The 24460-nt window shown below is 47.4% G+C and overlaps 1 protein-coding gene across 3 annotated transcripts in view; it reads left to right on the top strand.

The window, feature by feature from the left end:
- GART (phosphoribosylglycinamide formyltransferase, phosphoribosylglycinamide synthetase, phosphoribosylaminoimidazole synthetase) overlaps nt 1-23486 on the top strand; it is a 32423-nt gene extending 8937 nt beyond the window's left edge. For all 3 annotated transcript variants that reach the window (XM_039713092.1, XM_039713091.1, XM_039713090.1), the window contains 19 exons: nt 146-320; nt 928-1039; nt 2201-2269; nt 2995-3120; nt 3662-3749; nt 4126-4211; nt 4785-4953; nt 5476-5707; nt 8842-8936; nt 9846-9955; nt 11077-11275; nt 12523-12771; nt 13062-13214; nt 14458-14661; nt 14906-15037; nt 15574-15704; nt 17459-17600; nt 20277-20392; nt 22176-23486. In XM_039713092.1, the coding sequence (XP_039569026.1) occupies nt 146-320; nt 928-1039; nt 2201-2269; nt 2995-3120; nt 3662-3749; nt 4126-4211; nt 4785-4953; nt 5476-5707; nt 8842-8936; nt 9846-9955; nt 11077-11275; nt 12523-12771; nt 13062-13214; nt 14458-14661; nt 14906-15037; nt 15574-15704; nt 17459-17600; nt 20277-20392; nt 22176-22358 (2771 nt within the window). In that variant the 3' untranslated portion in view covers nt 22359-23486. The remainder of the gene's footprint in view (nt 1-145; nt 321-927; nt 1040-2200; nt 2270-2994; nt 3121-3661; nt 3750-4125; nt 4212-4784; nt 4954-5475; nt 5708-8841; nt 8937-9845; nt 9956-11076; nt 11276-12522; nt 12772-13061; nt 13215-14457; nt 14662-14905; nt 15038-15573; nt 15705-17458; nt 17601-20276; nt 20393-22175) is intronic.
- The last annotated feature ends 974 nt before the right edge of the window (nt 23487-24460 follow it).

Here is a 24460-nt window from a genome sequence, read left to right as displayed (position 1 = left end):
TGCTCCTGGTTCCAGTGAGGAGAGCAGGCACTGCAGACACAGATGACTTCTTATTCCTGGCATTCTTGCTCCAAGGAATCAGTGCAGCTTGGCTGGCCTGACTCCCATAGATCATCTGGAGATTTATGACATACTTTGTGTTTAGGAATTGTGGATGACTTGACAGCAGCTGGGATCAAGTGTTTTGGCCCCACAGCAAAGGCAGCTCAGCTGGAGTCCAGTAAGAGCTTCACCAAAGCCTTTCTGGATCGTCATGACATCCCCACTGCCAGATGGAAATCCTTCACTGATCCCAAAGCAGCATGTGCCTTCATCAACAGGTACAGTTCTGGTCATTTTAGACATATTGTTATTGACAGTGTGCTGGATATCCAAACCAATCCAATGATTGCTTTGGGATAGAACATCTGCAAAGGTTTCAAAGGATCACCTACTATGACTCTCTCAAACTGCAGCAAGTCTGAGAAAAATGGTTCCTCCTGCTCTAAAATGGAATGCAAGTTCAGTGTTCAGTTCACAGGAGAATGTAGGACAAGCTGCTATTTTTTTGTCAGTCTGCCTGCTGGGGAAAGGCAGGGAGCAGCCCAGAGCCATCTGTGCTGGCTTCTTATCCCTTTTCTCCAGAAAAAAAAAAACCTGGAGAATTACTCAGCAACTGATGATCTCATCACAGTGCAAGCCAGGTGACCCTAGATGAAATTCCCAAATGGAAATCAGTAATGAACAGTCAGGAAATTCCCTGGTGGGGAAAAGAAGCAGGAACCTTTCTCAGGCAGAGCATAACGGGAGGAGCCTGGTATGGTTTGTGTGTTGTTCAGTGAGGTTGCCATGAAAACTGAGAAGCACTTTGGTTTTTCAACTCTTGAAATGTTCAAAATGTCCTTGCAAGGACTGTTGATGCTGAATGTCTGTCCTGTGCCTTGGCAGTGCCACCTTCCCTGCCTTGGTTGTCAAAGCCAGTGGCCTGGCAGCTGGCAAAGGAGTCATCGTGGCTACGACCAAGGAGGAGGCCTGCAAAGCTGTCACTGAAATCATGCAGGTGAGAAGGAATGTCTCACACCAGATCAGCTCCTCACCACCTCAGGGCATCACAGACATTCCTTGTTTCATGTGATAGGAGCATGGCTCTAAGACATCAAACCTTTTACCCTTTTATTTGGCCACCTGTGAAACTCTGTTTTATTTATGGCTTGCAGTTCCTGTAGGCTAAAATAAAACCATTCTTCATGAAAACCCACTCTTATTTCACTAATTTATATATACAATTCCTTTTTTTTTCCACTGTATGAGACTCTGCAATCCCACAGTGCAGGAGCATGAACTCCTCAGTGCTTGAGGTGGATCTTTTCAAGCACCATGAGGACCAAGCCCAGCACTTCAATGTGTAGTCAAACTCTGCTGGGATTATTTCAAGTGAAGTTCACACAGAGGAAGGATATTCCACAAATGTATTTGTGGAAGATTTGAAGTGAGGCCAAATGAAGTAATTTTATCTGCCCAGTGAGGAGCACAGAGCTGAGGCTCCCAGGTCAGTCCCTCAGCTGGTGCCAGCAGCACAGAACCCTGAAATTCCATGGAGCTCTGCTGCTCCATGGGACACATTCTGTGACACACTTGTGCTTCAGGAGTCAGAGCATGGGTGCTGCAGTCACATTTTGGGGGTCTATGGTCACTGCACACTTCATGTCTGAACAGGGCCCAATGTCTTCTACAAAAAAAACTGAATTAGAGATTTCTACAGAGCCCCAAAATCACCTTGGCAGTGTGGGCTTGTTGTTCTTAATTTCTTATTATCCAGAATATGCAGTCAGTGTTCAAACATTGCACTGAGGTGTGAGAATCTTGCTCCCTTCCCAGGTGTTGTATAAAATTGCACTTTTTTATCCAGTGGAAGTGCAGACTGGAGACTTGGCTGTCACTGCTGTTGGGGTGAATTTCAGAAGGCAGAGCATGAGGAATTGCTCATTAATCACAAATACCCTCTGCTATTTGAAAATATTCACTAATAAATCCTGCATTTATTTAAGAATAAAGAGAGGAGTAGGGATTTCACCAGTGCTGACATCCTTGGGGGGGAGAAATGGATTCATCATCTCAAACCTGTGTTGCATTTTTGGCTGTATTAAAAATACCCATTTCTTGTTGCATTTTCAGTAGTTGAAAACTGGAACAGAACTAAAGAGATTTTGTTTCACTGTAGGATAAGAGTTTTGGCACAGCTGGGGAGACTGTTGTTGTTGAAGAATATCTTGAAGGAGAAGAAATTTCTGTAAGTGCATCTCACTGTAACACTTTGGTTCTACATGTTCTAAATTGTTTGGGATTCACTAAGTGCCTTCACCTACAGAGTGGAGGATTTTATCAGTTAAATTAAAACCATTCCCTGCTTATAAATAAAATTGTATTGATGAGAGACACCTGTGTGGCTTATTTTGGATCCTTGCTGGTTTTATAATTAGCACTGCAAAATGGTTTTGAGTACTGCTGCCATTAAAATCCAGCATTACTCAGTTTGAGTGCACAACATCATCCAGTTCCACAAGATGCCAGCAGCCTTGTTATTCTAAAGATACTGAGGATAAAAACAACTGCTATGGAAATAATTGATAAATTTTTCACAAGTAAATTGTTTTATCAGCAAGGAAAAGGAAGTCTTGAAAGAGATGTAATTCCTTCCTTCTGGGGCAGGGGCTGGGAGGGGAAAGGAAAAAGTAATTTCCATCATGCAGTATTTTAATTTTTTTTTAACCTTTTGAGTGTTTCAAACTCAAACTTCAACTGCAATTTTTCTAGGCTTTATTAATTTCTAAGGGAAGGTCACACAAAATGAGTCCCTGCTTCCCGAGGAAAAGACAAATGCTTTGAACCCATCATTTATTTTATCAGGGAGGCAGAGTTTATCCTCTTAAATACCCCTTTGTCACACTGAAAATCAACTCTGTTTGCACTTTAATTGTAACCACCCCCAGGAACTTTAACTCTTGTCCTTTTCAGTGCCTGTGCTTCAGTGATGGTGTCACCATTGCTCCCATGCCCCCAGCCCAGGACCACAAGAGGCTGATGGATGGAGATGAGGGCCCCAACACGGGAGGGATGGGAGCTTACTGCCCAGCTCCTCAGGTGAGCAAGGGTTGGTGAGGAAGGGAAAGGGACTGCTGAGGGCATGCTTCACTCCAGCTGTCACTGACAGCCTGGGGGAATGTTTGATTCCAGCATGAGGAGCAGGAGGCAATGGGCTCTGCTGGATGGAAGTTGCTGCCCAAAGCATGGCCAAGTCAAATCCCCAGCTCCACAAACTTCTCTAAAGAGGAGGGTATCTCCACTGAATTACTTGGAATTACAAAGTAGGCAGTGTTATTTCTGCATCCTTGTATTTGGTTGGGATTTAAGTGTTATGAAATGCTGCTCATCAGAACCAAGGGCCTAAACACAAAGTTTTTATTTGTGCCAAACAAAGCCCATGGTGAATTTTGGCTGTGGCTTAAGGTAGTTTGGGGTTTGTTTGGTAGGGAACTTCTGTTAGCAGAAATAGAGAGGAAAACATTCTTAGCTTTCCATTGGAGTGAGCAAGAGAGCATCCAAGAATTCTGCTTGGCTCTTAAAAACACAAAACCAAGCCCTCCTTTTTTACAAACACTGGTTTCCAATCCTTTTTTATCAGATTTCTAAAGATTTGCTGCAGAAGATCAGAGAGACTGTTCTTCAGAAGGCTGTTGATGGCATGAGGAAAGAAGGAGTCCCCTATTTGGGTACGTACAAAACCTTGGGATTTTTAATCATAAGGAGAACAACCTTTTATTTTGCTTTTTCCTCTTTGTAGCCTAACTCACACTGGAGGTTAAGGGAAACAGCTTTGATTCATTAGGAGCTGGGTTTGGTACCAGTGCATTGATTTAGAGCCCATGGAAATCAACAGAGGTCATGAACAGGGGATAATTCCTCTAATGAGGAGGAGCAGAAAGGAAAATGTTCCAAAATAAGCTCTAAATTTGTGACAACTATTTCTGCCTGATTTATTTTTACCATTTCTCAAATTCACAGGTGACAGCCATTTAAATCCTGTTATCAACAGATTCAAAACAAGTGAGTTCCTGAGAGATCTTTATGTATTATTTTTTGTTCCAGGTGTGCTTTATGCTGGATTAATGCTCACCAAAGATGGGCCTAAAGTTCTGGAATTTAACTGCAGATTTGGTGACCCAGAGTGTCAGGTGAGTTATTTTCTACAATTGGCATTATGGGAGGAGTAAAATCTGTGACCTTCTACCACTATTGTTAACCAGATTTGGGGTGAATAATCAGAATTTTTGTTAATTTTAAATCACCAAGATTTAAAACATTTGGGTTGCTTGTTCAAGGCAGAAGGTCTGTTAGGAAATTGTTCCATTCCAGAGAGGATTTCAGTAGGCTGGACTCAAATCTGGGCTCTGCAAAGGTCAGCTTGAGAAGAGCTCAGCACTTCCTTGTCTTTTCTGGAATGGATTCTGAATTTTTCCTTGCTCCCCGTTGACAAGTGGAACAAAACTCTTAATTTCTATTCTTCAGAAGAAATTAGGTTCTTTGTCCTCACCCTTTCCTTTTCAAATGTAGCAATTCTTTTACCCACAGAAATCCTCTGTGAGGACGAGTGTTTTTAAGGGCTCTCAGGTTATCCACTGCATGTCTGATGTGTGAAAGTACAATATGTGGGCATATTTAATGCTGCTTTTACAGCTGCACTGGTGTGTTTCCAAGGCCAGGGAAGAAAATGACCTTGTGTGATTTGCTGCTGTGTGTTCCTGCAGGTGATTCTGCCCCTGCTGAGGAGTGACCTGTACGAGGTTATGCAGGCAGTGATCAACAGGAGGCTGGCCAGCTCCATGCCAGCCTGGAAAGAGGACAGTGCAGCTGTGACTGTGGTCATGGCTAGTCAAGGCTATCCAGGGACTTATCCCAAGGGCTTGGAAATAACAGGTAAATAGAGCAGGAGGAGCTGCAGGAGGCTCATTCCCCCCCGGCCTCTCCCTGTTGTCTCCTGCTGCATGAAGGTGAATCACTGGAACTGAGATTCATAGAATCCCTGGTTCTGGGTCAGTGAGAGCAGCTGAATTTTCACACATCTCAGTTTATTTTGGTGTATTTTCAGCTCTCCACACTGTTGTTATTTGATATTTAAGCACTGCATTGATATTTAATACCTGCTGCAGTCAGGTGGTTCTGATCAGGGTTCTTGGGTCACGTTGATGCTGATGTTTATGTCACTGAGGCATAAAACCCCAGCTGTAATCAGATGCTGTGTGCCAGCTAAACACCTCTTCCCACATCCCTGAGCACACAGGTAGACTTGTCTCTCCTCCAGAGTATTTTTTACAGATTTATTCCCATTTCCCAGCAGGCTCACCCTGACTTTGACTGTGACTTTCAGACACCAAGTGCTCGATGTCTCTTCATTGAGAGCATTCTAACCAAAGCTGATGTTTTTCACAACACCCACAGGGCTCGCTAAGGCCAAGCAGCTGGGCCTGGAGGTGTTCCACGCAGGCACAGCCCTGAAGGATGGCAGGGTGGTGACCAGTGGGGGCAGAGTGCTCACAGTCACGGCCATCAAGGAGGACCTGCCCACGGCGCTGCGGGAGGCCAACCTGGGGGTGGCTGCCATCCACTTCCAGGGGGCCATCTACAGGAGGGACATTGGCTACCGGGCCATAGCCTTCCTCAGGCAATCCAGGTAGATATTCCAAATCCCTGAAATGGCAGTAACGGGGCTGAAAAGGAGCTTAGCACATCCCTGGTTGATATTAATAACTGTTGTTGGTATTCTGTGTAACTCTTGACAAGTTTGAACCCCATCCTTGTACTCAACCTCAGCAAGACCAGCCAAGTCAGGAATATTTAAAATGCCTGATGTTCTTACTCTCCTAAATCTGAGTGCAACTACACTGACAAGCACACGGGAATGATCTGTGTTGCTGCAGTTGTTAGGCCTGCTTTAGGGAAGGTCAACTTCTGCTTCTTGGACTTTGGATCACAGATTTGATCTGGGTTTTGTTTTTGATCACAGCTTTTGCTCTGGGTTTGTCTTGTCCAGAAGTCTGATATTTAATGTCATGAAATGAAAAATCATTTAATATCATGAAATGTGGTCCCAGCCCCAGCCTGCCAGAGCTCCAGGAGTGTTTGGACAGCACTGCCAGGGATGCCTGGGGTGGGATTTTTGGGGTGTCTATGCAGGACCAGGGCTTGGACAGCATGATTCCTGTGTGTTCTTTCCAGCTCTGGAGATTCTGTGATTTTATATATTAACGAAGTTCAAGATGGCTTATTTTTTAGCTTTTAGAAATGGTTAAAACCCCCCACCTTCTTGGGATTTACATTTTACTGGCATAGCTGCCTAACACCAGGGTAGGATTCATCACTTCTTTCCATTCTCATTCCTTTAATTAGCACAGTATTTACTGTAAGACTGGAGATCATATGGGTGTGGGTTTTGGTTTTGGTTTTTTTATAGCAGGGAGTCCTGTTGCCTCTTTAATGTTCCTGAAAGCTTTTTGTAGTTTTTTAACTCATTTTTACCTAATAAGAAACTGCTCTGCTCCAATGAACTCCCAACATATCTTTTCCCAAGGACTTATTTTGTAGGCTGGGAAGTACATCAGTGACAGTTCTGTTGCTGCTGGCACTGTATCCTGATTAGCATTTTGTAAAACTATCATCAATAAACTTCCTAAAAGAACAAGGGTGTTGCTATTTAGTCTTCTTTCTCTCTCAAGTGCTCTGCATCTGTTGACAAATTGATGCAAAAAGGTGGAATTGGGATTTGTAGCAGGAAAATGAACCAGGTCAGTGAGGCAAGAGGAGGCACCTGGAGCTCCTCTCCCACACCGAGTTCCTGGGCCACAGCCAGCAGGGCTCCTGCCTGGAATCCTGCCTGGAATCCTGCCTGGAGGCTCCTGGAGCTCCTGCAGCATCTGCCTGGGGCTCTGCCCTGGAGGCTGCTCCACCTTCTGCTCCTGCAGGCCAGCACAGGGATGCTTCAGTCCAGAACCCCAGCCTGGGCTGGGCTGGGCAGGACCTTAAAGCTCCTCCTGTTCCTGCCATGGCAGGAACACCTTCCACCCTCCCAGGGTGCTCCAAGCCCCAAAGTCTCCTTGGGATTCAGTGAAGGAAGGGGGATGGCTCTGGAAGTCAGGACTCGCCTCCTCTTGGCAGCCTGGCAGGATTCAGTCCTGAGGCATTTCACCTTAGGAAAACAGCCAGAATGCTTAATGAAAAATATTCCAGAAAATTTAAAGAATTAAAGGGTCATTTAAAGGATCAAAGCAGATAGCAAAAAAAAAAAAAATTAACAAATTTGAAATACTTTTTAAAACACGGTGCAAATCTGGTGGACATTTCTCATATTCAGACTGAAAGGGGCTGACTTTGATCTCTGGTTGTTGCAGGCCAATATTTCCTTGAGTCTTACTCGCAGCCTGAACAGCTGCCTGTGGTAATTCTTGTCTTCTTGCCAGTTTTGGACAGGATATGCAGACACTTTTGGACTTTCCTAGCAACACTTCTCCTGGGCCAGTTCTTCTGGCACTTGAAGTCTTATCAATTCCAGATATTCCAGCAATGATCTTCAAAACAGAAATACCTTTGATCCTAAAAAAAACCTCCCACATCTTAAAATAAGTTTTAATAAGCAGAGTACAAAAATATTTACTCCATTTAGTGCAATTGTAGGCATTTGTGTCTGTCTCTGAATCTTTCAGTGTTTGCTGAATTCTTGGCCTGGTTCCTGAAATGGGTTTTGTGGATTAACTGAATTTTTTTGTTCAGCGGAGTCAATTTTAAATGGGTTTCAGTTGTTTTGTTGTATTTGTCCTTGTTGATCAACACCCTTAGAATTTAAACTTCAGGCTGAATCTCACACACAGGAGAGTGAAACCAGGGATGGATCTAAAATAGGGATGCACCTGGTTCATGCCATTGACAGCCTGGGAATAACAACTGCTCAACTGGCACGAGCTGTGTTTGCTGCAGTGAGAAGTCATTGAGGTCCCTGTCCCCAAATGGAAAGGTCCTTCTGTAAATATGAGCTGCTGCTGTGGGGACACACAGGTGGCACCAGCTTGTACCAGTGTGTTGATCTTACATAAACCCCACCCAGAGCTTACAGACATCTCCTTCTAGATTGCTGAGCCCCACCTTAGGAACCTGGCTCTTTTGAAGGAAATAGGTTTTATATTCTTTAATAGAAAACCCATTTAAGCAAGAAAGAAGCATGGCTGCTTCTGAGGTGGGATCATTCCAGTGACGAGGAGAGGCAGCCTTAAAGCTGCAGCTGTAAAACCCTGGAAGGATCTTGGGTTGATCCTTCCTCCTTGATTCACCTGAGACTTGTGGGTGGAAAAGTGACTTCAGCTTAGCCCTGCTCTGACCCAGCTGTGCATTTTTGTGCTGGGTTTGGGTTGGTTTGGTTTGGGTTTGGAGCTTTCCCACTGACACCTCAAGGCCTGGAGGTGGAACTCAAGAGTTCTGGGCTGGGGACAAAGTGGGCATCAGCCACAGCTGGGATTCCATGGGCTGTGTGGATTCTGTGTGGATTCAAACCCTGCAAAGCCAGGTCTCTGCTGCCTGTTTTACCTTGTTGTCAGGGGTTTGGTTGTTGGGTTTATTTTGGGATTTGACTGTGTGATCCCAATGCTCTGATACCACCTTCAAAACTGGAATTATCCTGGCAGTGCCCCTGGCAGTGCTTCCCCAGAGAGCAGGATGGGATTCTGCACAGTTCATCCACTCAGGGATGTAAAGAAGTAAATATTATTCGAAAATACATTCAGTAATCAGCTGCCATCCCATTTCTCCCCACTCTTCCAGAGGCCTGACTTACAAGAACAGTGGGGTGGACATTGAGGCAGGGAACACTTTGGTGCAGAAGATCAAACCCTTTGCTGCAGCCACATCAAGGTCAGGTAAGACAAGAACCTTCTGCTCCTGCTTTGGTCACTTCTTGGCAGTGAGGTTTACCACTTGATCTTGACAAAAAGCTCATTTTTATGTTTCCTGCCTGTTTCTAGATGACACAAGAAAACCTGTGGTGAGCAAATGCCTGTGATTTTATTCCAAATGCACAGCTTTTAATCCCCAAATGGCTCTAAACTCCATCTCCTGAATGCCAGGAGTGTTAGAGAGCACAGTTCAGCACTGTGTAAGGATAAAGGCCAGCAAAAATTTCACCATTAAGTACTGAGTTTGATTCCATGGATTATTATTTCTTGCACAGTGAACTCCATCATTTGGGGGGATGAATGTTTAGAAAGGGTATGAGATGTAGAATTCCTGAGATAGATGTGGAACTCACCTCTTTTGCTTGGTTGAATCAGCATTGATTCATCCTTGGTTTTGGGGTTCAAGCATATCTTGCTCTAGCAAATCCTTGTAATTCTTCAGACAGATTTAAAATATTCATTTATGAGATGGCCCTTTTATTTCAAATTAAATGAGAACCTTCTAATGAAGTCAGCTATACATAGAGGGAAAAATATATATATTCTCACACCAGTACAACAATCTTACCACAATTCCTCCTGTGTTTCAGAAAAATACTTAGTGCAAGGGGAAAATCTCTCAGTTACAGGAATTATTGACTGCTCAGTCCCAAAGTTGGGGATTTTTAGGCTTAGGCTAATGATAAATTAAAAAGACAAAGCCACCTAAGCAGATTAGGAGCTCCTCAGTGAAAAGGTTCTAAATGGCAGAGAAAAGTTTCCTGGTGACAAAGCAAAGCCGTGTTGCCAAACCTCAGAGAGAATTTGTGGTGGAGATGCTGGAGAAGCCCCTGGGAATAAAGCTGGGCTGTTTCTCCTGTTTCCTGCTGGCAGGCTGCAATGCAGAGCTTGGAGGGTTTGCTGGGCTCTTTGACCTGAAAGCAGCTGGTTACAGAGATCCCATCCTGGTGTCTGGAACCGACGGCGTCGGCACCAAACTCAAGGTAAGGTGGAAATCCACGCCAAAGAAGGAAAAACAGCACAGAAGGGAAAAGGTTCTGTCAGAAAATAGCAGTTGTCTTGTAACAATACCTATTGGTCTTTCTAAAAAGGGGATGGAAACTGAAATTGCCCTTCTTCAGACAAAAAAATTAAATACCTGTAAATAGCCAGAAGCTGATATGATAATATCACCTATCAGAAGTTGATATGATATTATCATCAATAAATATCAGAAGTTGATAAGATACCTAAAATAACTGAGTTTTAAATATTAAGAATATAATCAGGAATCTTGTTTCACAAAGGCAGCATCTCCACACTCAAAAAAAATTAATTGATGGGCAAAACCATTTAATCCCAGGTTTGCTGTTGTGTTTGGGCTGCAAGGAAACCCCTTTTGCAGCACAGTTTCCTTGTCAGTGCCTTTTGGATTTGCCATTGGAGACAGGAATAATTCCTGAAGAGAGTTAGGAGAGGATAATAACAAAGCTGCTCCTCAGAGAACACCTGGAGGGATTTTGGTCCATTGCTCACAGACTCTGCTCCTGATTCCAGTCCCTTGTCAGAAAATAGCAGTTGTCTTGTAACAATACCTATTGGTCTTTCTAAAAAGGGGATGGAAACTGAAATTGCCCTTCTTCAGACAAAAAAAATTAAATACCTGTAAATAGCCAGAAGCTGATATGATAATATCACCTATCAGAAGTTGATATGATATTATCATCAATAAATATCAGAAGTTGATAAGATACCTAAAATAACTGAGTTTTAAATATTAAGAATATAATCAGGAATCTTGTTTCACAAAGGCAGCATCTCCACACTCAAAAAAAATTAATTGATGGGCAAAACCATTTAATCCCAGGTTTGCTGTTGTGTTTGGGCTGCAAGGAAACCCTTTTGTAGTACACTTTCCTTGTCGATGCCTTTTGGATTTGCCATTGGAGACAGGAATAATTCCTGAAGAGAGTTAGGAGAGGATAATAACAAAGCTGCTCCTCAGAGAACACCTGGAGGGATTTTGGTCCATTGCTCACAGACTCTGCTCCTGATTCCAGTCCCTTACAGACCCTCGTGCTCCAGGGGCCCAGAGCTGATCCCAGGCTTCTCCTGTGTCTTGCAGATTGCTCAGGAGTGCCAGAAACACGACACCATCGGGCAGGACCTGGTGGCCATGTGTGTCAATGACATCCTGGCCCAGGGAGCTGAGCCCCTCTTCTTCCTGGACTATTTTGCCTGCGGCAAACTCGACGTGGAAGTGGCTCAGGGCGTCATTGCAGGAATTGCTGATGCCTGCAGGAAAGCTGGATGTGCTCTTTTGGGTAGGAACAATTCTCAGGGGGATCTGAAAAATCTTCTGCAAGGTCTTTTAGTTGGTTTCCTACTCTATGGAAGAATCTGGGAGGTGTAAAATAGCAAAGTGTTCCGTGTCTTTGCTTTCAGGGAACTTAATCTGAATCACAGTGGAAGGAGACAGCACTTTAAAAATTGAGGTTAAACCTAGATTAGGTCTAGGTACAGATTTAGGTTAGATGTTGAGAAAAGGGTCTGTCCTTTTTTCCAATTTTTTAGGGAAGTTATGAACACAAGTCCTTTCTCAGTCTGTGTCGTTTTGGGTCTGTTTATAAGCTTTGAACAAGAAGTTCTTTATGCCCTAGTTCACTTTTTTCCTACATGAACTGTTGGTCAGCTTTATGTTTGTTTTAAGGTGCTCTCTGCATTTATCAAATATAATCACCCCATTCATGCTGCAGCAAGGTCTGTGTTAGGTGAGACCTTGTGATTAAACCACCAAAATGTCAAGATTTTATTTGCAGTTCAAGACTTTCAAACTCCACAGGCCTTTCTGCAAGAGCTGAACCTTCAGCTCAACAAATTTAACTCATCATTTAATTCATGATAGTGAGGGGGTGAGGATTCATCTCTTGTCTGGTTTTGCATAATTAACTGTGGATTTAAGTGTTGGGTGGCCAAGCACTGCTCCCCATTTTGTCTCTTGGCTTCTCCAACCTCCATTTGATCCAGCCCTTATTAAATACAGCTGAAACCTCCAGGTGAAGCTGGAGCACAGGGTAGGGAGTGAAAAGTGGGAAGAGAAGAGAAAAAGGCAGGATTTTACCCAGAGCAGCTGGGGCTTCCCCTGGATCCCTGGCAGTGCCCAAGGCCAGGCTGGACACTGGGACTTGGAGCAGCATGGGACAGTGGGAGGTGTCCCTGCCAGGGTGGAATGAGATGAGCTTTAAAATCCCTTCCAAACCTAACCAGGAATGAGATGAGCTTTAAAACCCCTTCCAACCCAAACCATTCTGTGATTCCATGATTAAAGCCAGGCTTTTCAGCACCTCTTTGCTGTGTTTTTGGTCCCCAGGAGGAGAAATGGCCGAGATGCTGGGGATGTATCCCCCCGGAATACATGAGCTTTAAATGAATGAGATGAGCTTTAAAATCCCTTCCAAACCTAACCAGGAATGAGATGAGCTTTAAAACCCCTTCCAACCCAAACCATTCTGGGATTCTGTGATTAAAACCAGGCTTTTTCAGCACCTCTTTGCTGTGTTTTTGTCCCCAGGAGGAGAAATGGCCGAGATGCCAGGGATGTATCCCCCCGGCGAGTACGACCTGGCTGGCTTCGCTGTGGGGGCCGTGGAGCGAGGGCAGATGCTGCCCCAGCTGGACAGGATCACTGAGGGGGACGTGGTCATTGGGGTGGCATCTTCTGGGGTCCACAGCAACGGCTTCAGCCTCGTCAGGAAGATCGTGGAGAAGTCCTCCCTGGATTTCTCCTCCCGCGTCGGTGTCTCCGGGGATCAGACACTGGGTACTGCTTCCTCCTGAGCTTCCCAACAGCTGGCACAGTTATTTTATCTGGGCCTTTGAAACTTTTCTCAGGCAGCAAAAGAAAAAATCATTCCATCTTTAGTGTGTTTTCATCTTCTTCTTTTCCTGTAAGTCACATGTGCAGGGAAGAAACAAAGGGAGGGGGATAAATAATTAATTGTGGGCTAAAGGTAGAACTTTGTGTTTCTCTCTAGTACAATGATCATTATCCAAAATGATATTTTGATATTTCTCCCATTTCTCTCCATGTTTCCCCTCTCCCCTGGCCAGGAGAGCTCCTGTTAACCCCAACCAAACTCTACAGCAAGAGCCTGCTGCCTGTGCTGCGCTCGGGCCACGTCAAAGCCTACGCCCACATCACTGGAGGGGGCCTGCTGGAAAACATCCCCAGAGTTCTCCCAGAGTCCTTTGGTGTCGTTTTAGGTGAGAGAGAAGGAAAGCTGTGGAAAAATCCTCACGTTAATGTGGCTGGCTGTGGAAGCCTGGGGCCACACCAGCTGATTTGTGCTGTAGGAGTTGGATTTGTCTGTCTAGAAATGTTTGAGTGTTTCCTTGCACCTGAACCAGAGCCAGTCAAAACTCTTTGTGGTGGAAAGACTGCTCCCCATAGAATTCCCTGCCCTGGTGGTGTTAGGGATTGGATTTCTTAGGACACTTGCAAAAAGAAAACAAGCTTACCAGCAATCCCAAGTCAGCTGTCACCATTTGCAATTCCCTGTGAAATTATTGCTAATTAAATGATACTCATGAAGTTTTCAATTAGCATTCAGAGGGGGTTGTGAGCTCCTTCTGTTTGGCTTCATTAATCCTCAGCACTCTCCCCTCAGGTGTGCTGGAAAGGGGTTTCACTGCTGGGAAGGTGAGGTTTGGAAAGGGAAATGGCTGGCACAGGTTGTGAGAGCTCACGGGGTTGTACAATAAAATAAGGAATTACTAGTGAGTTCTGAACTCAAGAACTGCACATAGATAATTTTCAACTTGTCCACTGATAAATATTTATGTGTATATGCATCTCTGCTCTGGAGCCAGGCTGGCAGAGCTGGGGGTGCTCACCTGGAGAGGAGAAGCTCCAGGCAGAGCTCAGAGCCCCTGGCAGGGCCTGAAGGGGCTCCAGGAGAGCTGCAGAGGGGCTGGGGACAAGGCCTGCAGGGACAGCACCCAGGGAATGGCTGCCAGTGCCAGAGGGCAGCAATTGATGGGATTTTGGTAATGAGGAATTGTTCCCTGGCAGGGTGGGCAGGGCTGGCACAGGGTGCCCAGAGCAGCTGGGGCTGCCCCTGGATCCCTGCAGTGCCCAAGGCCAGGCTGGGCACTGGGGCTGGAGCAGCCTGGCACAGGGGAAGGTGTCCCTGCCATGGCAGGGGTGGGATGGGATAATATTTAAGATTCATCCCAACCAAAACCATTCTGTGATTCCACGAATCTGTAGAAATTGGGGTAGAACCATTTTAAAAGAGAACATGACAAGAAAGAAATTTCCTGTCCTTGGAATTCCTTTCCAGTGCCTTGCCCAGAAGCATTTTTGTGCTGCTGTAAATCATCCTCACCTGATTGGAACTGGAGCAGTGGGGGATTTTTGTGACAGATTTTGCCTTTTAGTGCCCCAATAATTATAGTCCATTGGTAGCAATTTCCATTTTTGATCTGTATTTTCAATTCTTTTCAGATGCTCTCACCTGGAAGATCCCTGAAATCTTTTGCTGGCTCCACAAGGAAGGGAACCTCTCTGAGGAGGAGATGGCTCGGACCTTCAACTGTGGGGTTGGAGCAGTGCTGGTGGTCCAGAAGGAGATGGCCCAGCAGGTCCTCAGGGACATCCAGGCACACGAGACAGCCTGGCTCATTGGCAAAGTGGTGTCCCTACCAAAAGGTTACTGCAGCTTGATTTTCCTTGGGGGGAAATAATCAGAAAGAAGAAGCAGAGGGGAATTCCCTTGTTTGGGAGTCTTCATGAGGTGAACATTTCTTCACTGGCACCTCCCTGACTTTTTTGTGGGAGTATTGAACTGACAGTTCATTAATCTCTTGCATGGGTGCTTCTCTCCTCTCTCTGTTTCTCCATTTACTGATACTTTGTTTTGCTGTTTTTTGGGTTTTTCCTTGCACCTGTTCAGGCTCTGACAACGTTAAAGTCCTCAATCTCCATCGGGCCCTGCAAGCAACCAGGTCCCTGTGTGTGCAGAGCCATATCCAGGGCAAGATCCAGCCAGGCAAAATGAAGGTTGCTGTCCTCATCTCTGGAACAGGTGAGTTCTGCTCTTTGCTGTAGTGCAATCCAGACTGTGGAGAAGGGAACTTGGATTTAAAATCCCTGCAGTTCTCCATGGGCACTCTAGCAGGCAGGAGAGATGTTGTGCTTGGATTGATGTCAGTCACAAACCTCTTTTAACCTCTGCTGCAAACTGAATTGCACCTGTGTTCAGTTCATCCCCAAACCTCTGCACATGTCCAGATTCAGGCTCCCACTCTGGTGCCCTGTAGGAACAGCAGCATCATTTCACAGACTGATCAGAATTTCTTCTTGTCATGTAGGCACCCCAACTATTCTATTTCCAGTATTCCCAATCACTAAGGCCACCAATCCAGGGCTATAAATTACAGTTTCCAAGTGCAGCTGCCAGGAAAGGCCTTCAGCTGTCTGAATCAGCTCCCAGCAAATCAATTAAAAAAGGATTAATGTTTCATCAGAGCTGTTTGGTTTGGTCTCCCCCACAGTGCTGCTTATTTAAAGCCTCTTCCAGCTGTTCCCTCTATTTATTCTCAGTTATTTTCTCTCCCCCAGGCACAAACCTGGAAGCCCTCATCAACAGCACGAAGAAAGACACCAGCTATGCACAGATAGTTCTGGTTATCTCCAACAAACCTGGTGTGGAGGGGCTGAGGAAAGCTGAGAGAGCTGGGATTCCTACAAGGGTGAGCATTTCCTGTTTGTAATTAGCCACCATTGGCTGGGACTCCAGCAGGAAGGTGCTAATGAGTTTTATGGGGTTGATAGGGAGCCTTGGCTTTTCTTTTTTGGTCTGTTGTGAACTTGTGCCTAGGGGTCAAGTACCTGACAGCAAAATCCTTCCTTTTCTCCTTCTCTGCCAGCAATCCTGGTGCTTTGGGGACAGTTGTTACATTAAACCAGCATAAAACTTTCAGTTACAGCTCAAACTTTATAGTTGTTTGACTGTAGGGCATTGCCACTGAAGTACCAACCTATTTTATGTGAATTCAATTTTAAAATGACCTGGTGGTTCATTTGAATGGACTACAGAGGTCACACTCGGTGGGGCCTTCCTCTGACCCCCTGGGTATTGCCTCAGGCTCTCCAGGAATCATTCCCAGTGCTCCCTGAGCTTCCATGGATTTTGTGTGCCTTGCCTTTGTGTTGCAGATCTGAAATGATTCTGTTGTCACTTAGAAACCTTTTACAGTCACTGTTCACTGCTGAATACAGACAAGGGAAATTGGAGCCCAGAGCTTTGCTCCTTTATTAGGGCTGGGATCTGTGCTGGTGCTCCAGCTCCTCCTTGGGAGGACACAAAGGGCACAAGGGAAATGTGGTGTGAGGAACAAACAGAGAATCACAGGCTGGCTTGGCTGGGAAAGGACCTGAAAGCCCATCCAATGCCAACCCCAAGGTTTTTACCAGGAAAAAAACAGTGTGGGAGAGCAGATGGCCCTGGGGGTTCAGCTGGGGAGGGAGGGGTGGGACAGGCACAGGGGCAGAGGCTGCTTCTGCCCAGGGCTGGGCTCTGTGCCCAGTGCCTGCTGTCCCTGTCACCTGAGCAGCCCTGGCTTTTCCCAAACCACCCCTGTGACTCTGGGGGCCTTTAACAGGTGCTTCTATTTGGGTGCTCTGAGTTAGGTAATGGTGGCTTCTTCCTGCTTAAATTAGGGGATATATCCTGGCTGGAAAACACAAAACTCAGGCTGGGAGAGCTCAGGGTGTTCACCTGGAGAAGGGAAAGCTCCAGAGCCCCTGGCAGGGCCTGAAGGGGCTCCAGGAGAGCTGCAGAGGGACTGGGGACAAGGCCTGCAGGGACAGCACCCAGGGAATGGCTGCCAGTGCCAGAGGGCAGCAATGGGTGGGATTTTGGTAATGAGGAATTGTTCCCTGGCAGGGTGGGCAGGGCTGGCACAGGGTGCCCAGAGCAGCTGGGGCTGCCCCTGGATCCCTGGCAGTGCCCAAGGCCAGGCTGGACACTGGGGCTGGAGCAGCCTGGCACAGTGGGAGGTGTCCCTGTCATGGCAGGGGGGGCACTGGGTGGGCTGTGAGGTCCCTTCCCACTCAAATCAGTCTGGGATTCTGGGATTCCATGATTATGGAGTAGGGGCTGGTTTAGGAGTCTGTGATCAGCCTTTTTTCCAAGCTTTTCTGGTACAGTTTTTGCAAAGATTCAGCTGCTTATGACTGCCAGAGGTCTTGGAAAAGGGTGAAATCCTTCAGGAAAGACTTCAGGATGGCTTAAAGCCCTGCATTTACAGCACCCTACAAATCCATGTAGGTGTTCCATGGGATCGAGAGCTGCGGGCTTATCAAGCCAAACTTTTTGTTCCAATGCTCTCTGTCTGTGGGGAGGAGCACAGGCTCCACTCTGTCTGTCAGCTGGGCATTAAGGAGCTGTTCTTGCTGCTGGAATTGCCTCCACATCCACGTTCCTGTGTGTTGGGCTCCCCAGGTGGTCGAGCACACGAGGTACCAGAGCCGCACGGAGTTCGACAACGCTGTGGACAAAGTCCTGGAGGAGTTCTCGGTGGAGCTGATCTGCCTGGCCGGCTTCATGCGCATCCTCTCGGGTCCTTTTGTCAAGAAATGGGAAGGTGAGCACGGCTGGGGGGGCTGTGCATGTGCACCATGGCATTTCAGAGCTTGTCACCAGGAAAAAAGAGAGAGGGCAGCAGATTAAACATGGTGATCTTCAAGGTGCTCTTCCAACCCCAGCCTTTCTGGGATTCTGTGAAATGAAACTCTTCCCATCTTGTAAGGAAAATGATGAGAGGCAGTTTACTTGTGCAGAGCTGAAGGAAGCCAAGGGCAAGCACATGTTTGGTAGTCTTTGATTTCTTAGAAAATATTTTTAAAAGGCTGTGAATACTTTGTGCCTCTGCACAGAGGAGGAGAGCTTGTCACCAGGAAAAAAGAGAGAGGGCAGCAGATTAAACATGGTGATCTTCAAGGTGCTCTTCCAACCCCAGCCTTTTTGGGATTCTGTGAAATTAAACTCTTCCCATCTTGTAAGGAAAAGCATGAGGGGGAAAGGCAGTACACTTGTGCAGAGGCTGAAGGAAGCCAAGGGCAAGCACAGGTTTGGTAGTCTGATTTCTTAGAAAATATTTTAAAAAAGGCTGTGAAGACTTCGTGCCTCTGCACAGAGGAGCTGCAGGGCAGAGGTAAGCACCCAGCCACTGAGGATTCCTCCCCTCATAGAGGAACTGCTCTGGATCCTTGTAAAACCACCAAACTGGGCAGCATTTTGCAGTTTTGGGTAACAAGCCCTGGCCAGTCCCAGGGCACATTCCAGGAGCTGCCTGAGTCCGTGGGTGGGGTGTTCCACAGGCAGATCCAGGCTGTGCTTGCTCAGAATGTTCAGTGTCTCCACTCTGCTCATCTTTTCGTTTTCCAGCTCTTTGAGAGGCTGGTGACACCTTCAGGGCCTGCTCTCCCTCCCCAGCTGTTACTTTTCTCTCTCCTGTGTTTCCCAGGCAGTCCTGAGCACACAGAGCAGCTGCTTTGGGCCTAGGGTTACCTAAAGCTGCCCAGAACATCCTGGTCAGCCTGTGTCATGCAGCTTTCACTGCTCTTTGGTGACTTTTGTGTCCCCCTGGGTGTGCCAGGAACATTTCACACCTGAACTACTTTTCAAACCTCTCTTTAAAACCAACAGAGCAAAGCAGGCACTCCTGAGAGGTCTTGCTGTGGTTTTGAAGCTGTCAGGTGAAGCCAGTCAGGTGAATTGGTTTTGTTTGTCTCCACTCAGGTGCAGAGATGGAATTGCCTGTGCTGTGGGCAGCTGGCAGGAAGAGACAGAATCTCTCTCTCCAAGGGATGTATTTGGAGTGGACAGAACAGAACCTCCTCTAGTGCAGAATCTTGTGCAAATAAAGGATTTTAGTGCCTTCTGATTCAGGGACAGGGCACTGATCGTTGTCCTGCACAGTGCAGGATTTCACCTGCATGACTGGTGTGAGAGAAAAAGAAAATACTTTTTCCAGACAGAAGAGTTAAACTCATTTTTTACATGTCCAGAACTTGATTGAGGTTGAAAACCTGAGCTGGGACCACCAGATGTGAGCTCAGACATTGAGCTTAGCTCAGGGAGCTGGGCCAGCTGCAGGACCCTGTCCTGGCCATGCTGGCCACTGACCCCCCAGAATTATCCAGGAAGAATCAATTCCTGCTGCTACTTTGGTCAAAGCTGCTCTTTTTCTTTCTCTCACAGTCACAAGGACACTGAGTGGGGGTTATGAAACTCTTGCCTATCAGCCCTGAAGTGTGAATTATGACTGTTAACAAAGGACAGGTTAAAGTGTTAATTGTGAATGTTAATGAAGCACAGGTGAAAACAGAACCAAACAAACCCAAGCAAGCAGGAACCCACATCCCATTCTGATGGGAAATGAGGCAGAAGAGCAGGGTGGGGTTTCCAGTCCACTGTCCCTGAAAACTTTTGGGGTTCAAGCCACAGGGAGATGCTGATGCTTAAAAAGAGTTTTATTTAGATATAAAGTGAATATGAGACATTGTTGGACATCAGGTGGGACATTTGCCCCCTGTAACCTGCCCAGATATCCACGGACAGGGAGTCCCCAAGGTGTCAGGAAGAGAGAAGAGTAGAATGGAGATAACAGAAAGAATTAAATAAAATAATGGTAATAGAAACCCTGAGCAAAGGAGGTTCAGGGGGCCCTGGTGGCTCTGCACAAGTCCCTGGCAGGAGGGCACAGCCGGGGGGGTCAGGCTCTGCTGCCAGGGAACAGGGACAGGAGCAGAGGGAACGGCCTCAGGCTGGGCCAGGGCAGGCTCAGCTGGGCCAGCAGCAGGAATTTGCCCATGGAAAGGGTGCTCAGGCCTTGGCAGGGGCTGCCCAGGGAGCTTGGCAGTGCCCATCCCTGCAGGTGTCCCCTGCAGGTGGCACTGAGTGCTCTGGGCTGGGGACAAGGTGCCCATGGGGCACAGCTGGCACTGCCTGGGCTGGCAGGGCTGTGCCAGACCCAGGGATATTGTGATCAAAGAAGGACAAGGTGCTGAGGGAAGGGATAGCTACATCAGCCAATTAGTCATTATTAATCCCTGGGGAAATGGTTTCAGACATTAATTTTAACTGCACTCTGCTGTTTCAGACACAGACTCCGCAGCACTTAGGGCTGGATGGCTGCTGGCATCTTCAAAACTTGTAAAAAATCCTATTCACAAATTATTTTATTCCTCTGTTGGTTATGGCCCTTTGAGCGGCCTAAAAGTGTTAAAAGTCGATAACCTCAGCTCTGCTTTCCCAGGGAAAATCCTGAACATCCACCCGTCCCTGCTGCCGTCCTTCAAGGGAGCGCACGCGCACAAGCTGGTGCTGCAGGCCGGGGTCAGGGTCACGGGCTGCACCGTGCACTTCGTGGCTGTGAGTACCCCCTGCCATCCTCCCCTTTGAGCACCTCCACCTCCCTGGCTCTCTGCCATCCTCCCCTTTGAGCCTGCACCTCCCTGGTTTTCTGAAATCCTTCACTTTGAGCACCTGCACCTTCTGCCCCCCGCAATCCCCCCCTTTGAACATCTGCACCTCCCTCGTTTTCTGAAATCCTCCCCTTTGAACATCTGCACCACCCTGGCTCTCTGAAATCATCCCCTTTGAACATCTGCCCCTCCTGCCCCTCTACAATCGTCCTCTTTGAACATCTGCACCTCCCTGGTTTTCTGAAATCCTGCACTTTGAGCACCTGCACCTTCTGCCCCCCGCAATCCCCCCCTTTGAACATCTGCACCTCCCTGCCCCTCTGCAATCCTCCCCTTTGAACATCTGCCCCTCTGCAATCCTCCCCTTTGAACATCTGCCCCTCTGCAATCCTCCCCTTTGAACATCTGCACCTCCCTGCCCCTCTGCAATCCTCCCCTTTGAACATCTGCCCCGCTGAAATCGTTCCCTTTGAACATCTCCCCCTCTGAAATCCTCCCCTTTGAACATCCTCCCCTTTGAACATCTGCACCTCCCTGCCCCTCTGAAATCCTTCACTTTGAACATCTGCACCTCTGAAATCCTCCCCTTTGAACATCTGCACTTCCCTGTCTCTCTGCAATCCTCCCCTTTGAACTTCTGCACCTCCCTGGTTTTCTACAATCCTCCCCTTTGAACATCTGCACCTCCCTGGTTCTCTGCAATCCTTCACTTTGAACATTCTCACCTCAGAGCCTGCTGGGAGCACCCTAAACCCTTGTGTTTGATCACCTGCCTTCTATGTGCAGAACTTTGTATCTAGAGAAGGTGGGGATTTTATTGTGGCCATACAGTGCTGTAGTTTGCTGGCTCTGGAGAAGGAGTGGAAATGGGTAATTTGTCCAGGAGTTTAAGCTTCCCCTAAGGGAACTTCTTCCCTAAGCATCCACCCACTGGACTGGGGGAATAGTCAATGTAAGGCCTTGGCTAAGCCAAAGGCTTTGTTAAACATGGCCCAAACTTCCTGGGTTTTATCCTAAACCTGCCTTGTTTCTTGCTTTCAAGAAAAAGAAAAAAATAGAAACAAACAAAAACCCCACTGGAAATGGCACAGGATTTGTTAAGGAGTGATCAGATGTTTGTGGGAACAGAGCAAGACTTGACAATTTATGCTGGTCAGACCTAAGTAAAGAAAGAGCAGAGATCTCTCAGTTTCAGAGCCAGGTTTTTTCAGGTCAAGGATTATTGGTTCCCTTTTGGTCACTTCTCAAGATTCAGAAGTCTCTCCTTTGCCTTCCCTCTCCCTCTGCTGCTGGAATCTCTCAGGATTTTTGCTTTGCCTTGGAAAAAGAGAGTGGAATAATTTTTTTCCAATAGAAGGGAAAACTGCATTCTTCTCTCTATGCCATGACTTGGGGTTTCTCTGTGTGGCAGCTGCTGAGGAACAAGCCCTGCCCAGCAGGGATCTGCCCCACAGCGTTCCAGGGAAGATCTACTGGATCCCTATCCCAGCTCCATGCTTGGCTCATTCCTGCTCTGGACTGAATGTCCTGCCCAGTCCAGCCCCTCCTGTCCCTGGGCTTTTCTGGAATAGAACTGTTGCTCCCTGCTGTTCTGCCTCCATCCCGCTCTCCTCTGAACCCCTCCCAAACTACAGTCAGCCCCAAATCCCACTTCCTGCCAGCTCCCCGAGGCTCCGGGCCATCCCGAGCCTTCCCTCCTGTTCCAGCTGACCCTGCCCTTGCCGTTGCAGGAGGAGGTGGATGCCGGGGCCATCATCTTCCAGGAGGCCGTGCCGGTGAAGCTGGGGGACACGGAGGCCACGCTGGCCGAGCGGGTGAAGGAGGCCGAGCACCGCGCCTTCCCCGCCGCGCTGCAGCTCGTGGCCAGCGGCGCCGTGCGCGTGGGCGAGGCGGGCAAGATCTACTGGAAGTAGAGCTGGGCTCTGCCCCTCGCACGCTTCAAGGTTCAAATCCCAGGAAAGCCACCCATGGGAATCTCGGGGCCGTTCCCAGAGGGTGCAGCAAGGGCTCCTGTAAGTGCTTCTGAATTTTAATCGCTTCCTCGGCCAACATTTTGGTTCTCTCAGTTGCTTTCCTGACAACCCCAGTGCAGCCAGGTGGATCTGAGCAGCCCTGGGTGGACTGGAGACAACACTGGAGACCCTTTCATGCAAAATCATGATCAGTCTGGCAGCTGGGAAGTGAACAAGCCTTTTTCACATGGCCTGTCTCCAGCAGAGGGATTAAGTTTCACTTTTCCAGGTGGGAAATTGTGGAAATGCTGGTGCATATCCAGCTGTTTGCCAGCCAGCAGGGCTGCTCCCTGACAGGGACCCTCCTTGTGCTGGGAAGTGTTGCTGAGGGAAGCTGCAATGGAAGAGACAGACAAAAGCAGAAACGTCCACTCTAAAAACCTCATCAAACCAGGAAAAACTGGCTTCCCCAAGTCCAATTATTGGATTTTTCTCCATTTGCTTCCTGGTTTGATGGTGGTGGATCTCATCTGGCCCAGACCCCTGACACACCCTGTCATTTCCAAACTTGAACCTGCTGTCCAAAAGATGCCGGCAGGATTCAGTGTCTGCTGCCCCTTTTTTTTTCCACAGCATTCCCATGGGAATTCCCACAAATTCCCCTCAGATTCAGCATTTTATTTTTTTACATGAGTAAAAAGAGCAGACACAAAACATGTCCTTGGCTTGTGAAACATTCCTCAGGAATTCTGAAGTGCCTTTATTCTTGAACCAGTGTTTTCACCTGCAATAACACTGAGGGACACCCAGGAATTATGAACATTTGGAAAACAATTGGGGTTTTTGTGCAGCTCAACACTTGTGGTTTTCTTTTAATATTTTCATATAGTTATGAAACCATTTTACTGTTCTTACTGCATGGACCAGGTTTCCCACACACAAAGCAGATTGGGGTGGTTTGGAGCTCCCCTTGAACACAGAGAAAACTGATTTTATTCTGGGTTCTGATGGCCTGACATACTCCCATGTTGGCATATTCTCCTTTGGGATTTGAAATAAAGCCTAATAAATTAAAAAAAAATAAATCTATCTACAAGTATTTCCTTGGAATTGATTCCCATGGCTGTAGGGGGGAGGAGGGAAGGGGCTGTACATGGTTTGGGGGCTGTGGGTCAGTAGAGAGGACACAGCTCCAGCCAGGGAAGGCAGAGGGAATAAAGACTTGGAGGGGTGAAATCACTGCCCGTGCAGGGAATCAATATCACATTATTGATCAGAGCAGCTGGATCACTGCCAGAGGCCAACAGAGAGAGCTGCCCCAAATCCAACACCCGTTTCCATCACAGCCACCTTGATCCAGATTCTGATGTTTTGCCATGTGAGCCTGCTATGAAATGGGATTTCACGGTCATACAAGGTTTGGGCTGGGAGGGACCCCAAATGCCAGCTCCATGACTTTGTTGTCCCACTCTTGCAGCAGCAGGTCCTGTTTGGGGTTACTCTGGGACGCTTCCCCTACTCTGCCACAGAAATGGATCCCTTGGAAGGATGAATTCCCCTTGGAAACACCAGATCAGTTTTACAGCTCGAGCCCTGTCCATGTAACACATTTTCTCCTTTACAGGTTTAAAAACAGAACGAAGGAATTCCAAACCTGAAAAGCCAGCCTGGCTCCCACCATGGATTTTCCAAGGGGATGTAACCAAAGCTGTGATCTCAGGAAAAAGGCTGGGAAGGGAAACTTGAGATACTGAGACATCCAAGAGAACCACATGGAGGAAAAGGGAAGAGGAGGGAAAACGAGCAGAGTCCCTCAGAGTCCTGCCCAGAGACCCTTAAGGATCTGCCCAGAGCCCCTCAGAGTCTGGTCCAGAGCCTCTCAAGGATCTGCCCAGAGCCCCTCGGGGACCCACCCACAGCCCCTTAAGGATCTGCCCAGAGCCCCTCAGGGACCACCCCAGAGCCCCTTAAGGATCTGCCCAGAGCCTATCATGGTCTGGTCCAGAGCCCCTCAGGGTCCTGGCCCAGTGGCCCTCAGGGACCCACCCAGAGACCCTCAAGGA

Source organism: Passer montanus, unplaced genomic scaffold (assembly GCF_014805655.1).
Source record: "Passer montanus isolate IOZ18808 unplaced genomic scaffold, ASM1480565v1 scaffold278, whole genome shotgun sequence".
Lineage (NCBI taxonomy): Eukaryota > Metazoa > Chordata > Aves > Passeriformes > Passeridae > Passer > Passer montanus.
The sequence above is the reverse complement of the archived record's forward strand: the minus strand, read 5'-3'. Positions and strand labels throughout refer to the sequence as shown.